At 47.9% G+C, this 12473-nt stretch overlaps 1 protein-coding gene across 1 annotated transcript; it reads right to left on the reverse strand.

The window, feature by feature from the left end:
* Positions 1-898: 898 nt before the first annotated feature.
* LOC129342703 (nicotinamide N-methyltransferase-like) lies at positions 899-12473 on the reverse strand. The gene is made up of 3 exons (XM_054998602.1): positions 12043-12473; positions 9488-9695; positions 899-1808 (listed from the first exon to the last, which is right to left on the reverse strand). Exons 1-3 carry the CDS (start codon positions 12194-12196, stop codon positions 1388-1390), a joined length of 783 nt encoding a protein of 260 aa, XP_054854577.1. The 5' UTR covers positions 12197-12473; the 3' UTR covers positions 899-1387.

Below are 12473 nucleotides of genomic sequence, written 5' to 3' on the forward strand. Positions count from 1 at the left end.
GATCAGTTCACTTGGAGAAAATGGCTACATGGCGGGGGGGGGGTAGATTCTATGGAATTAGGCCATGCCAAGGTCCTTTCCCTCCCCAAACCCCACTTTCTCCAGGTTTCTCCAGGTTTCACCCCCCAGATCTCCAAGAATTTTCCAAATTGGAGCTGGCAATCCTAGGTACAAATAAACCTCCCTGTTTCCTGTTATGAAATTAGTGCTCTACATAATAGTGAGTGGAAAGAATACGAAGAGCATATTGATAAAAACACAATTAAGTAGGGTTGCCAGCCTCCAGGTGGTAGCTGGAGATCTCTCGGAATTACAACTGATCTCCAGGCAACGGAGACCATTTCCCCTGGAGAAAATGGCTGCTCTGAAGGGTGAACTCCATGGCATTATACCCCACTGAGGCCCTTTCCCTTCCCAAACCCCACCCTCTCCAGGTTCATTCTGCAAAATCTCCAGGAATTTCCCTACCTGGACTTGGCAACACTACAATTAAGGCAAGCAAGTTATTTCAATTTGTCAGAAGCAGGAAACTGGGCAGGGAAACAGTAGGGTTTGTGGTATATTTATGGTATATATGAGAACAATCTTCTCCTCCCCTAATATATGTCAGATTTCGTTGGTCCTATTGGATGGAGCTCTAGTTTCAGTTTTCCAGTTTTGAATGTTAACTGAAGTTGTTGGTTGCTGAAATTCCCTGCAAATAAATGGTTGATGTTTTGAGCTAGCTCGTCTCCGCTGAATGGACCTAAGAACGGGTGCCTGAGTGAGTACTGTAGCCAGGCAACCCACAACAAAAGGGGGAGTCTACGGGGTTCTTGGATGCAAAGGGATGAATGGATTGCTAAAGGAAGGTCAGGACTTTGCAAAGAAACTGGATGACTTTTTAAAATAAGGTCACAGTTGTTTATTTAGGAAATGTTTACGCTGCCTCTCTAGATTAATCCTGCTTGAGACAGCAAGCTAGTAAAAATAATCACAGAAAATCATTACAAATTATGAATATTAAAATAAAAGAAGCCATTAAAAACAAGCTAGAATAAAAAAAAGCAGCGTGAAAATATCCACAAACAGATTTCATACAAGAAAGAGGCCATACAAAAGTGAAAAATACAAAACCCAAGCCAGAGGGGACTACCCTGTCTTCTTCTAAGGATATATGGGGAGGAAGTTCTGCTAACCAGCAAAAGTGTCTCTTGGCCTCCACTTAAGCCAACTTTACAAAGACTCCATAAGCATCAAGCGCTCTCCCTTCCAAAGGCAGGAGCTACAGTGCTGGTCCAGGAACTTCTTCCCTGTTAAGGAAGGGAGGATTGTGTAAGCATAATGATAAAAAGGGAAACCAGAACTTGGGCTAGTCTAGCCTTTTACCACTGCCACCACACCTGCTTCAGCGTTTCCTGGCAACCAGCACACACGCCCCCTTAGCATCAAACAAAGATGTTGGAAAGTTCAACTTGGTCCCCTCCACCCACTCAATATCAAAGCCAGCCTCTTTCACGGCTTCCTCTACACATTTCTGATCCAAGTAGAGGCAAGAGAACTGGCGTTGGCCAACCATGTAGAAAGCTTCTTCCAGGACGACAAATAAGATTAGATGCCCCCCAGGTTTTACGAGGGAGCTGATGTTCTTCAGGGCAGAGTGGTAGGTGGGCAAGTCTTTGCAAGCCCCTTCCAGGCACAATGTGGAGAGTATGCAGTCGGCAGGAGAGAGAGACAGAGGGGCCAAAGGGTTGGGCTGGGTCACGTCACACTTCAGGACTCGCTTGATGGCTTTTCGGACCCTCTCTTCTTTTTGGACCCACTTTTCTCTGGAACAGAAAAAAAGATGAATGGGACAAGCCCTCCACCCCAAATCTCCGTTAGATGTCCCTCTTGTCTAAGGCTGGTCTACACATTCCCATATCACAGGATCATAACTGTAGGGTGCCAGGGTGGACCCTGAACCAGAATTCCTCCTTATTCAGACCTGCCACCCACACCTCAGGGCTAATTGCTGAAGACTGCCTCTGTAGTGTGGATTGTCACAACCACCGTCTTGGCCCCAGCCCCCTTACACCTCTGTCTGTTGAGAGCCCAGTGGGGCCAAATATGTTTTTTAACACACACACACACACAACGGGAGTCTGTTATCCCAGTAGAAGTTGCCAACCTCAAGTGAATCCCTGTCATGCTTTCTCCTGGCTCTCTTGAACACCGGGAGTTTGGAGTGTGCGTGTATGTGTATATGTGGATGTGTGTTCACACTAGGACTGTCGATCTCTAGGTGGGAGCTGAAATTCTCTTGGAGTGAAAACTCATTTTAAGATTATGGAGATCAGTTTCCCTGGAGGAAACAGCAGCTTTGGAGGTGGACTCGGTGGGATCATCACATTGATAGAAAAATCAGAAAAACTTGTTTCTATTATATATTGTTTTAATCATATAATTTGTTCTAATTGTGTAAGGTGCATCTTGCAAACCAAAGTGTTCTGGAGGTTAGAAAACTTCCTGTTTTTAAACTAACACAGCAAATGTCTGGGGTATTCCTGATTTCTGAAGAGGTTAACAAAGAATTTGTTTATTCTTAGAACTCGGCTCACCACGAGTGGCCACTGCAAAAGCAGAACTGTTTGGTTTCCAACCAGTTCAACCACTTGCTTAGAGCATATACAGAGAGCCTTAAACATATATCATGTATCATTCACAGGCCCAGCGATTGGTGGATGAGGGGACAAATGCCCACTGGTGGGCATTTGGGAACCATAGATCACATCCCTACCCAGCTTCTTCCGGTCCCTAAATTCTGCCCTCCCCACACTCCAGTCCCCAATTCTCGGGAATTTCCCAATCTGGCGTTGGCAACTCCCCACCACTGCACCTTGTTAATTTGTTTTATTATTTGTATATTGATTTTAGTTTTGTTTTTATCAATTTTAACTGTTCACCGCCCAGAGCCCCTGGGATGGGCGGTATATAAATTGAATAAATAAAAATAATAATAATAATAACTGTGCTCTGTGTGCAAGTGAGAATATTCCTTTGCTGACACAAGTGTGTTAATCAAGGTAACATACATGGGAGCCCCAAATGAAGGGAGACCAGATTCATCCCATAGCAGGGCCACGGGAGTAGGGATTCCAGACCCCCGGTGGGGGCCCGGGATCTCCCGCCCCCGCTCCCCACACCCTGCCCCCACTTACCTGAGCAGCGGGGGGGCACACACCTTCCTTGCGCGCTCCCCTGCGGTGCAACACGCTCCCATGCACCGCAGCCGCCGGGATCAGGCCTGTTTTGGCCCAGATTGGGGCCGCTGCGGAGCACAGGAGCGTTCCTGCGTTCCACAGTGCTCAAAATGGGCCAGATCCACGGCAAAGCTGACCTGTTTTCAGCAGCTGCGGAGCGCAGGAACGCTCCTGCGCTCTGCAGCGCCCAAAACGGGCCTGTTCTGCCGCGGATCAGGCCCGTTTTGAGGTGCTGCGGAGCGCAGGAATGCTGATGATGTGATGACGTCACCCCCGAAGTGATGTCATCGTGCCTGTGGGGGCGCGCGCGCGCGCGCGCACGCTCTGCGCACGTGCACCCCCTCTCCTTAAAGGTAAGTGCCTGGCTCCTGGCCCCCGCCGGGAGATTGAGGGGGCCTGGCAACCCTACACGGGAGTGCCCTGAGACGGAGCCAGAATCCTCCTGAGAAAAAGAGTTTGGATAGTGTCCATGAACATGACAATTCCATCATCCCGGCGCTTTTTATGTTTTATGTGGAGTTACTAAAGGTTAATTTTATTCATGTTCTTTGTGTGTGAGCTGATTGTGTAGAATCCAATCCACGTTAGCCAACCTGCTCTGCTTCATGCTGGCCAAGTGAGAGCTTTGGCAGAGATGGATGGAGACGGAAAGGAGGGAGAGGGGAAGAGAAATCCCTCATTCACAGGCCAGCTCTCAAGGCGACGCTACTTGGCTGCAGAGTGATCCCCGCTGGGCTGCTGGTATAACCAAATTCTTAATTGTTCTTCTTTACCAATTAATTCTCAGTGTGTCCCCCAGGTGGTTCCAAACTTTGTGACAGGGTGTTATGAGCCTGCCTGGGCCTAGTGAGGCCTAGTGGCAACAGGGAAGCCTGTACTGGAGTGAGTACTTGGCCTACATTTCCCAGCCCCCTTCGGACCCTGTGATTGGCTAATAGGGATTTGGAGGGAAAACGTATACCAATAGAAGAGTAGGGGAGGAAGGCATAAAAGGCCTTGGCCACAGTGGGAGGGTTTCACTCCCTGGGAACAGAGCTGGGGAGAGGCTGCTGCATCCAGAAGGGGTGAGTCAGAGCGAAGCCAATTACCCAGAGACAGCTAGGAACAGTCCAGATGGACGCCCTAGGGTGTTTTACTATTGTTGGTTCACCTACCTTCACAAACTGTTCTCAGTATTCTACAAATTTTCTTGAAAGCCAGTTGTTACTAGACTTCTTACACAAAAGTGTTTATTCTGCCTGGTCCTCACACCTTGCTCAGTTACACATAAAGTAAGACCCACTGGGAAAGAGTGGACAGAGGGGGTCGGGTGCTGCTCTGGGTGTTTCCAAGGAAACCTGTGCCAGAGTGGTTGGTGGCCCACAGAGAGCTCCCCTGATCCCCTGCCTATGATAGAAATTACCACAAGTGTTGTCAGTCCCCTGCCCAAACACAGAACTCTACCGTGAGGCCTTGGCCAACAGACCTGTGGCTTGACTGCCCAGCAAGAGACACTGTCAAGTCTCCCAATTCCTGGGGCACCCATCGCTCACCCTTTTAGGACCTGGACCTAGACCTCACCCCATTGTCTCCATGCACCCAGTAAGACTAGAGGAAGTCTCAGGGTTGCAAAGTACCCCAATGAAGGGGAACTGCAAGGTGTTTGGCCCATGCTCCTACTCATGAGCTAGACTGCTGTCCTGTTACTATGTTTTATTATTTACTTCATGGATACCCCACCTTTCTCCCCAAAGTTCTCAAAGCAGCTCAAAATGCATCATTACAGAGCATCTTTCTTTTCTTTCCAATATTACCTTTAATAGATTTAGAAAAGCCTTCATTGCCTTCTGCTTCCAGACTACCACCAACAGCCATGGTAAGGGGTCATTATACCTGAAAACATGTTCAATGCCTGTGTCCCTAAGGTGCCCTAGAACTGGAGGATCTTCCTCTTTACAGTTTGTCCTGTCCTCACTGTCTTGAGCCTAGATATAAATTTCTTGGGACAAGCGTAACCAGCTTTGACCTGGGTTTATGTCATGTATGTCTGTACCCATTCATCCGTGCCAATTTTGATTCTAATGCTCAGTGCTTGATGCTTCGTCCAGTTTGTAAACATGATCTGAATGTAACTCAGTTTCCTTTTTGCTAGTGTTCTAACTGTTTATCAGGCTTTCACAGGTGGTTATCTGCTGGACTCTAATGTTTATGACCTTGTACTTCCTCTCAGACTATGATATGTCTGGCTTCCTAGCAACGAATCGTGATATCACAAATATGTAAAATGTTCTCACAAAGAGCGGCAAAAGATTGGAATTGGGAGGGGGAGGAAAAATGAACTAGAAAAGAGATGTATTTTTCCCATGTTGTCATTCCTGTCAATTTTCTACTCAAGCTGCTTAGATGCTTGTCTGGCTCCTAAGTAGACCTATGGACCTGAATATAGAAATGATTTGATTTCTGAATAAAATCCATTTGACTAAGTACCTGTGTCTTATTGCAAATGGGCCAGGGATCTGTCTGCTATATCCTGTCATCCAGGAAAAAAATTTTCTGGCTGATACAAATGCACGTCACCTTCATGTTCTCAGTGTTTGCATTGGCTGCTATGAAAGTCAGAACCAAAGTCAAGCTCCAGGCCTAATTTGTCATAGCTTGATTTGTACATTTGGGCCAGGATATCTTCATTTTGCTCCATATTCATTTTTATTTGACCTATTTTTTATTGTTGTTTCTCCTCTTAGCTTTTGTATTCCATGTGTTCTTAGTGGAATTTAAGATCGTAACGGACCGGCCATATGCAATATTTTATTACTAACAAAAAGACACAAAATCTAGATAGTACTGGCAATTGGGAACAAATTAATAGACACAGTTGCAGGCAGAAATTCAAAGAAAATAATATAAAGATATATATTTAGATCACTGTATTACTACACCCAATTCTCAGCATTCCTGTCCAAGCAGTGGGTTCAAGACAGTATATTTGACACAGCCTGATAGAATCTGTCCATGACTAGTGTCTTGAATGGATTCAGGATGGAGTATTCCTGGCAGGGTCTGGCAGGACTTGCCTTAGATATCAGCAACTGGGCTCAGAATACCAAGCTCAAGCAGAACGCTTTCATTCCAAGCCAGCTTTTCACCAATGACTTCAACAGTTTTGGATAAGCAAGGTAAGATGCCAAACTGGGCTGTTGAAACTGATCCCTCTTGGCCCCTAGGGTAGCTTGACCAAAGGGCTAGGTTTCAGTTTCCCTTTAGTTCATAGATTACCATAAACCCGTCTCTCCTGGGATGAAATTTTAGGATTTGACTGTTCATCTACACATTTGTCGGCAAGTGAGGCAATCTTGCTCCGGAGCTCTGCACATCTCCCCAGCTGTTCTCCTGATCTTGAAACTTGCTTGCCTGGACTTCCTCTTTTTGCCTCTGGCCCTTGCAGACTGGATTCCTTGCTCAAAGTCCTGCCCCATAATCTGATCTTGCCTCTCCTATCTGACTGGCCTGGTGCCGCCAGTTGCACTAAAGCCCCTGCCTGATCATCTGGATGTGTGCACTGCTGCTTAACTGACACCCTGTGGAACCATTAGGCTTGCCAGTCCCCCACTGGGGGCACTGGATCCCCTGTTCCCACCCTCCACTCCTGCCCCTGCTTCTCTGGCTGGCGGGGGGAAAGGAGAACACTCCTCCTGGGGTGTGCTCCCAGGCAGTGAGGCACGTATCCAAGTGCCACAGTAGACCGACTTGGGCCACCAGTGGGCTGTATCAGGACTGTTTGGGGCCTAAATTGGCCTGCTGTGAAGCACAGGAGGTTTCCAGCAGTGCTCTCGGGCTCTGCAGGGGGCCAAATTGGGCCTATTTGGGGTCGAAATCAGCCCACTGCAAAGCGCAGGTGCACTCCAGGGCGGGGCGTGCCACCCTGACAGTGCTCCATACTCTGCAGGAGATGGATTTGGACCACAAACAGGCCTGATTTGGCCCACTGCAGAGTGCGGGAACACTACCTGGAAGGCCATGGAGAGTTCCTGCGCTTCAGAGTGGGTCAATTTAGGCCTGAAACAGGCCCTGTTTGACCCCAAGTGGGCCGAAATTAGCCTACTGAAGAGCGTGGGAATGCTGTCAGGAGTGGCAAGAATCCCTGAGCGATGATGTCACTTCCTGGAAGTGATGTCATCACACAGCCTAGGAGTGTGTGTGCGCATAGCAAAGCTGTCTAGAAATGTGAGTATCAGGTCTCCTGCCTCCTACTCAGAGCGTGAGGGGACCTGACAACCCTAGGACCCATAATGGATGTTGGGCCACTCTTGGGATGTTTGGAAGATGTCAGCAACCTCCTTCTGCTCCCTGCTGTCCAGACTAGCCCCTGCTTGGCAATGTGGTTCTGAACCCCAGCAGATAACCACAAAGGAGGATGAAGTATTTTTCCTCCTGGTTCTCCACCCTCTACCACGATATATCTCTGTTTTTTCCTGCTATATGGATTACAGAAACAGAAGAAGAGAGGCTGTAAATATGTACAAATGTGAATCAAATCCGTGGTCTAACAAGGTCAGTATTGTCTCTTCTGACTGGTAGCGGCTATCCAAGGTCTCAGGAAGAGATCTTTGAGATAACCTGCTGACTGATCCTTTTAACTGCAGATGCTGGGGATCGACTCTGAGACCTTATCGTACCCTACAGTAGCCCTGTCCACACATTACAGTGAGTGTGAGTACATCCTGCCTGTATGCATGTACATCTCTTTATAAGGAAAAGCCAATACACGTTCGCTTTACAATTAAAAACAGGGACTAATATCTGGATAAACATGGGGTTTATATCGCATGTTCATCTCTACACGCATTAAATGTAACATGAGAATTATTCAACTCACATAAAAAATTGTGTGTACAGTGCACATAACAACAACAATAATCCCCATTGTCATCGGGGCACTTGGAACCATCTCGAAAAACTTTGCAATTCATATGGAAAACCTGCAGCTTTCTGACATAACACCTACAGAACTGCAAAAGACGGCACTACTTGGAACAGCGTACATATTACGCCAATAACTGGTTGACACTTAGGTCTCCGGTGGAAACTTGTATCAGCTTAGCAAGGCCAATCAATAATAACATGTGAACTCTGCTTATTGTTGATTGTGTTTTGGATAATTTGAATAATAATAACAAAATAATAATACAACATTCAATTTATATACCACCCTTCAGGACAACTTAAAACCCACTCAGAGTGGTTTACAAAGTATGTTATTATTATCCCCACAACAAACAGCCTGTGAGGTGGGTGGGGCTGAGAGAGCTCCAGAGAGTTGTGACTAGCCCAAGGTCGCCCAGCTGGCTTCAAGCGGAGGAGTGGGGAATCAAACCCATCTCTTCAGATTAGAGTCCCATGCTCTTAACCACTACACCAAACTGGCTCTCTCATGGATTGTATGTGTGTTCACTGTAACATGTGAATAGAGCTAGTGTCTGCAGTCGGGGTATGAAGTGGAGCCAAGGATGCTAAGTCTCCTGCTTTAATGGGGAACCTCCTTTCCCCTGTAAGCCATTCCTGCCACTGCTCAGCTGGATGGTGAGAGAGAAATGGGGGCACATACAATGACATCACTTCTGTCATGCAGGAGTAGGGCTTCCCTGCCCCTGGCTGGGTCAGGAAATCCCCCACCCTGGGCTCCCATTGCCAGCCAGCATTCAGAGTGGCAGCAGGGGGGATTAAGAAATCAGCAAGAAAGCATGATGTTGTCTGTTAGTGGAAAATCCAGAAGTGATGGTGGTAGCTCTAGGAATGTGTTACCATGGGGTTTCCAGTTATTCCTAGACCTACCACCAGGTTTCAGGTTTTCCTAGAAGAGATGTCATGCTGGCATTTCCAGCCATCCCATATCCCTGTCCCCAACTCTCCCACCAGTTGTCAGCTCCACATGTCATCCCTATATGGAAGTGATGTCATCACATTGCTAGCGATGTTGGTGTGTTGCCAGCAAGGAGGGCCAGCCACCAGAAAATCTCTCACTGGTTGTAATGGCAACCCTAAGGGCAGGACCTGGCAATACACCCACAAGAGGCTGCATATTAGCTAAGAGGAAGAAGGAAGAACACCAGAGGGCCCTGGAAGAACCTAAAAGCTGCCTTAGGAGTCAGAACCTCCTCTGGAGTCAAGGTCTACTCAACAGTAGGCCAAGAGAGCCAAGGAATGGGCATGGCAAGAGGAAGGAGGCCAGAGCAGGAGGAAAGGAGAGAGAATTGACTTAGAGGAGGAAGCTGACTCGTTCACCATACCTGTCCTCTTCCAGCTCGCAGACATACTTCACTACTGGGCTCCAGTCGAAAGCTCCCGGCTCCTTCCTCAGCCACCACTGCATCTCCTCCCGGTTCTGGTCAGTATAATCTGTGGCGATGATCTCTCGGAAGGACTCGCAGGCAGAGAGGAACTGGTAGATGGTGGGTCCGCTTCCAATATCAATCAGGGTGTCTCCTTTAATGCCACCTGCATGGCATCACACAGTTGGTCAAACAAGCTGACGCTGCAGAGGTTCTTTTCGCTCAGCAGGGCTTAGAACAGCCTTTGTGTGCCTCTCAAGTAGATATCAATAATGAGGCTAGGATTACTTTCAATCTTTTAGCACGCCATATCAGCCTGTCAAGAGCCCACGAACTGGGCATACTTTCAGAGGCATAAAGTACATTGTGGGATTTTGTCCCGCTTTTCCAGTATGCCATGAGATTTGGCCCCAAGAACAGGGGAGAGGAAGAAAAGAAGAGAACAGAAAAATGCCAAGGGCAAGAAGGTCTGCATGAGGAAAGGTGAACCCCGTGGAGGGAGCATCCCGATCGCCCACCTCCCCACAGTAGATTGACATTCTAGCAGCCTGGGCTTTCCAAACCCACGGCCAATTCAGGTGTCAAGAGATGCCCAGGTGAGGTGATAAAATGGTGCGGGAGAGTAGAAACATCCAACCCTTCTGGGCACTGTCTGAAAGCAAAAAGTGGAAGTAACTCTTTATGGCTAGGAAAATGCCAGTGGAACAAGTTAGAAAAAGCAGGAAGATTGAGGGGGAATGCACAAATGCTGCGAGGAGTTCCAAAGGCTGCTACAACAGCCGGCAAGACACAGGGTTTCCAACTTCCAGGTGGGCCTGGAGATCTCCTGGAATTACAACTGATCTCCAGACTTCAGAGATCAGTTCCCCTGGAGAAGAGATGACTGCTGTGGAGGGTGGACTCTGTGGCATTTGACCCCACTGAGGTCCCTCCCCTCCCCAAACTGCACCCTCTCCAGGGTCCATCCACAAATAGCCAAGACTTTCCAGTCCTGTTGGCAAGCCTGGCAAGGTGACAGAAGTGAATGGAAAAGGCCTTGGAGGCAGGAGGAGTGTGGTGCAGGAGGGAAGAGGCAGGGATGGGGGTGCAATGCAGCCTGTTGGATTCTGCATGTGCATGAACGAGATTGTTCATATCTCCTGCATAAAAAAGCTGCAAAGGCCAAAGCATTGCATGCCCCCCTCCAAGTGCCCTCATGCCTCACATCACAGAGATTAGTAGGAGCAACAGTTGGAGGAGAGGATTAGCACAGTCTCAAATGGGATATGAGGAGCAAGTTTCTGCAGCTGTATTAGGGATGCCAGACCCCTGGTGGGGGCAGGGGATCCCCCACTCCCCACACCCTGCCCCCACTTACCTAACCAGCAGGGGGGGTGCACCTTCCCTGCACGCTCCCCCACAGTGCTGCATGCTCCCATGCGCAGCAGTCTCTGGGATTGGGCCCGTTTTGGCCTGGATCGGGGCCACTGCAAACATGGAAGCGGTCCTGTGCTCCACAGTGCCTCAAAACAGGTCCGATCCGTGGCAAAACCAGGCCTGTTTTGAGCCCCTGTGGAGCCTGCTGCACTCCCAGTGGCCACGCAATGATATCACTGCTGAAGTGATGTCATCACGCTTGTGGGGGCACCCCCCTCCCTCAAGGTAAGTACCAGGCCCCTTTCCCCCGCCGGGAGATTGAGGGGGCCTGGCAACCCTAAGCTGTACGGAGTCCGTGATGAGCACAACATGAAGCAAAATTACCTACTTTGCAGCTAGTGGCCTGGCTCACCAGTTGCCTGATGATAGTGGGCAGACTGTCGCTCAGCGTGATGACCTCATGTCCAGGTCTTCGCTTGGAAGAGATATTGCCATATTGTGCAATGCTCTCCCTCCCTGCTGAGTCTACCCTGGCCCCAAAAGCTCACACCTATGCCTGATGTAGGGCTGGCAAATCTATCTCCCACTCACCTGCCTACTTTTTTCTGTTTCTGCTACAGCATCTTCTACCCCACCTCCCTGCTTTGAATATGAAAATTGGGTTACTCAGATTTGAGAAACTTGAATATGGCAATTTTTTAGTCACAGGTGGCAAACCCAGCCTCTTTACAAGTATCTAACTGAGATTTCCAAGTGGCCTGGAAAAACTAACTGGCTGGTCTGCTCTTGTGCCCTTAAAAGCAAATTGGAATGATGCAATTAGCAGGCAATGCTTTTCAGGAGTAGGGTTGCCAACTATCCTTGAGAAAAGCACTCTGTTCCTTGAATACAGCCTCAATGTAATGTTCTTTACCAGATGATATTTTACTTCCATGCCATGAAAATCTTTACCTGCTCCACACATATCCAAAGGACAGAACATTTTTCTCCAGGCTAGTTGGCAACCATGTCATGAGTGCATATCATACATTATGGTCCTGCTCCAGAAGTCAGCAGAAAAGTTGGCACCCCCATGCATTACAAAATGGACAGATTTTATTTTATTCCAAGGCTGACAGTTGCATAAAGCTCTGGGACAGACAAAAGACATCACTTACTTGAACGGAATGCCTTGTGAAGATTTTTGAGAGCAAAAACTATAAGGGCAGTTTCTTCTTCTTTCTCAGGATGAAAAGAAAAATACATTTCCAGGTATTCTTTTGGGTCAAAATGCTGAGCATAGGAGTCTTTCTCGGTGAAGGCTGCTGCCATAATGGGTCTGTAGTTGCACAATTCTTCAATGTCCAGTTCAAGGTTCCCCCGCCCTCCTGTCTGCAGCTCTCCTTATGCAACCAAAGGCTTCCCCTTCTTATTTGTCTGTCCTCCTACCATCCCTTTCCAATTCAGTTACGGTTACTTTTCTAGATTCCTTCCCTAAAGTCCAGATTCTAAGATTTAATTAAATTTTAATTTTAAAAGAACAGGGGAAATGACCCTGTACCTGTTAAGTTTAATAGCCCCGTTGGAGGCGCTCTGTGACTTGTGCAGC

The sequence above is a fragment of the Eublepharis macularius genome, chromosome 14 (assembly GCF_028583425.1).
Source record: "Eublepharis macularius isolate TG4126 chromosome 14, MPM_Emac_v1.0, whole genome shotgun sequence".
Taxonomy (NCBI): Eukaryota; Metazoa; Chordata; class Lepidosauria; order Squamata; family Eublepharidae; genus Eublepharis; species Eublepharis macularius.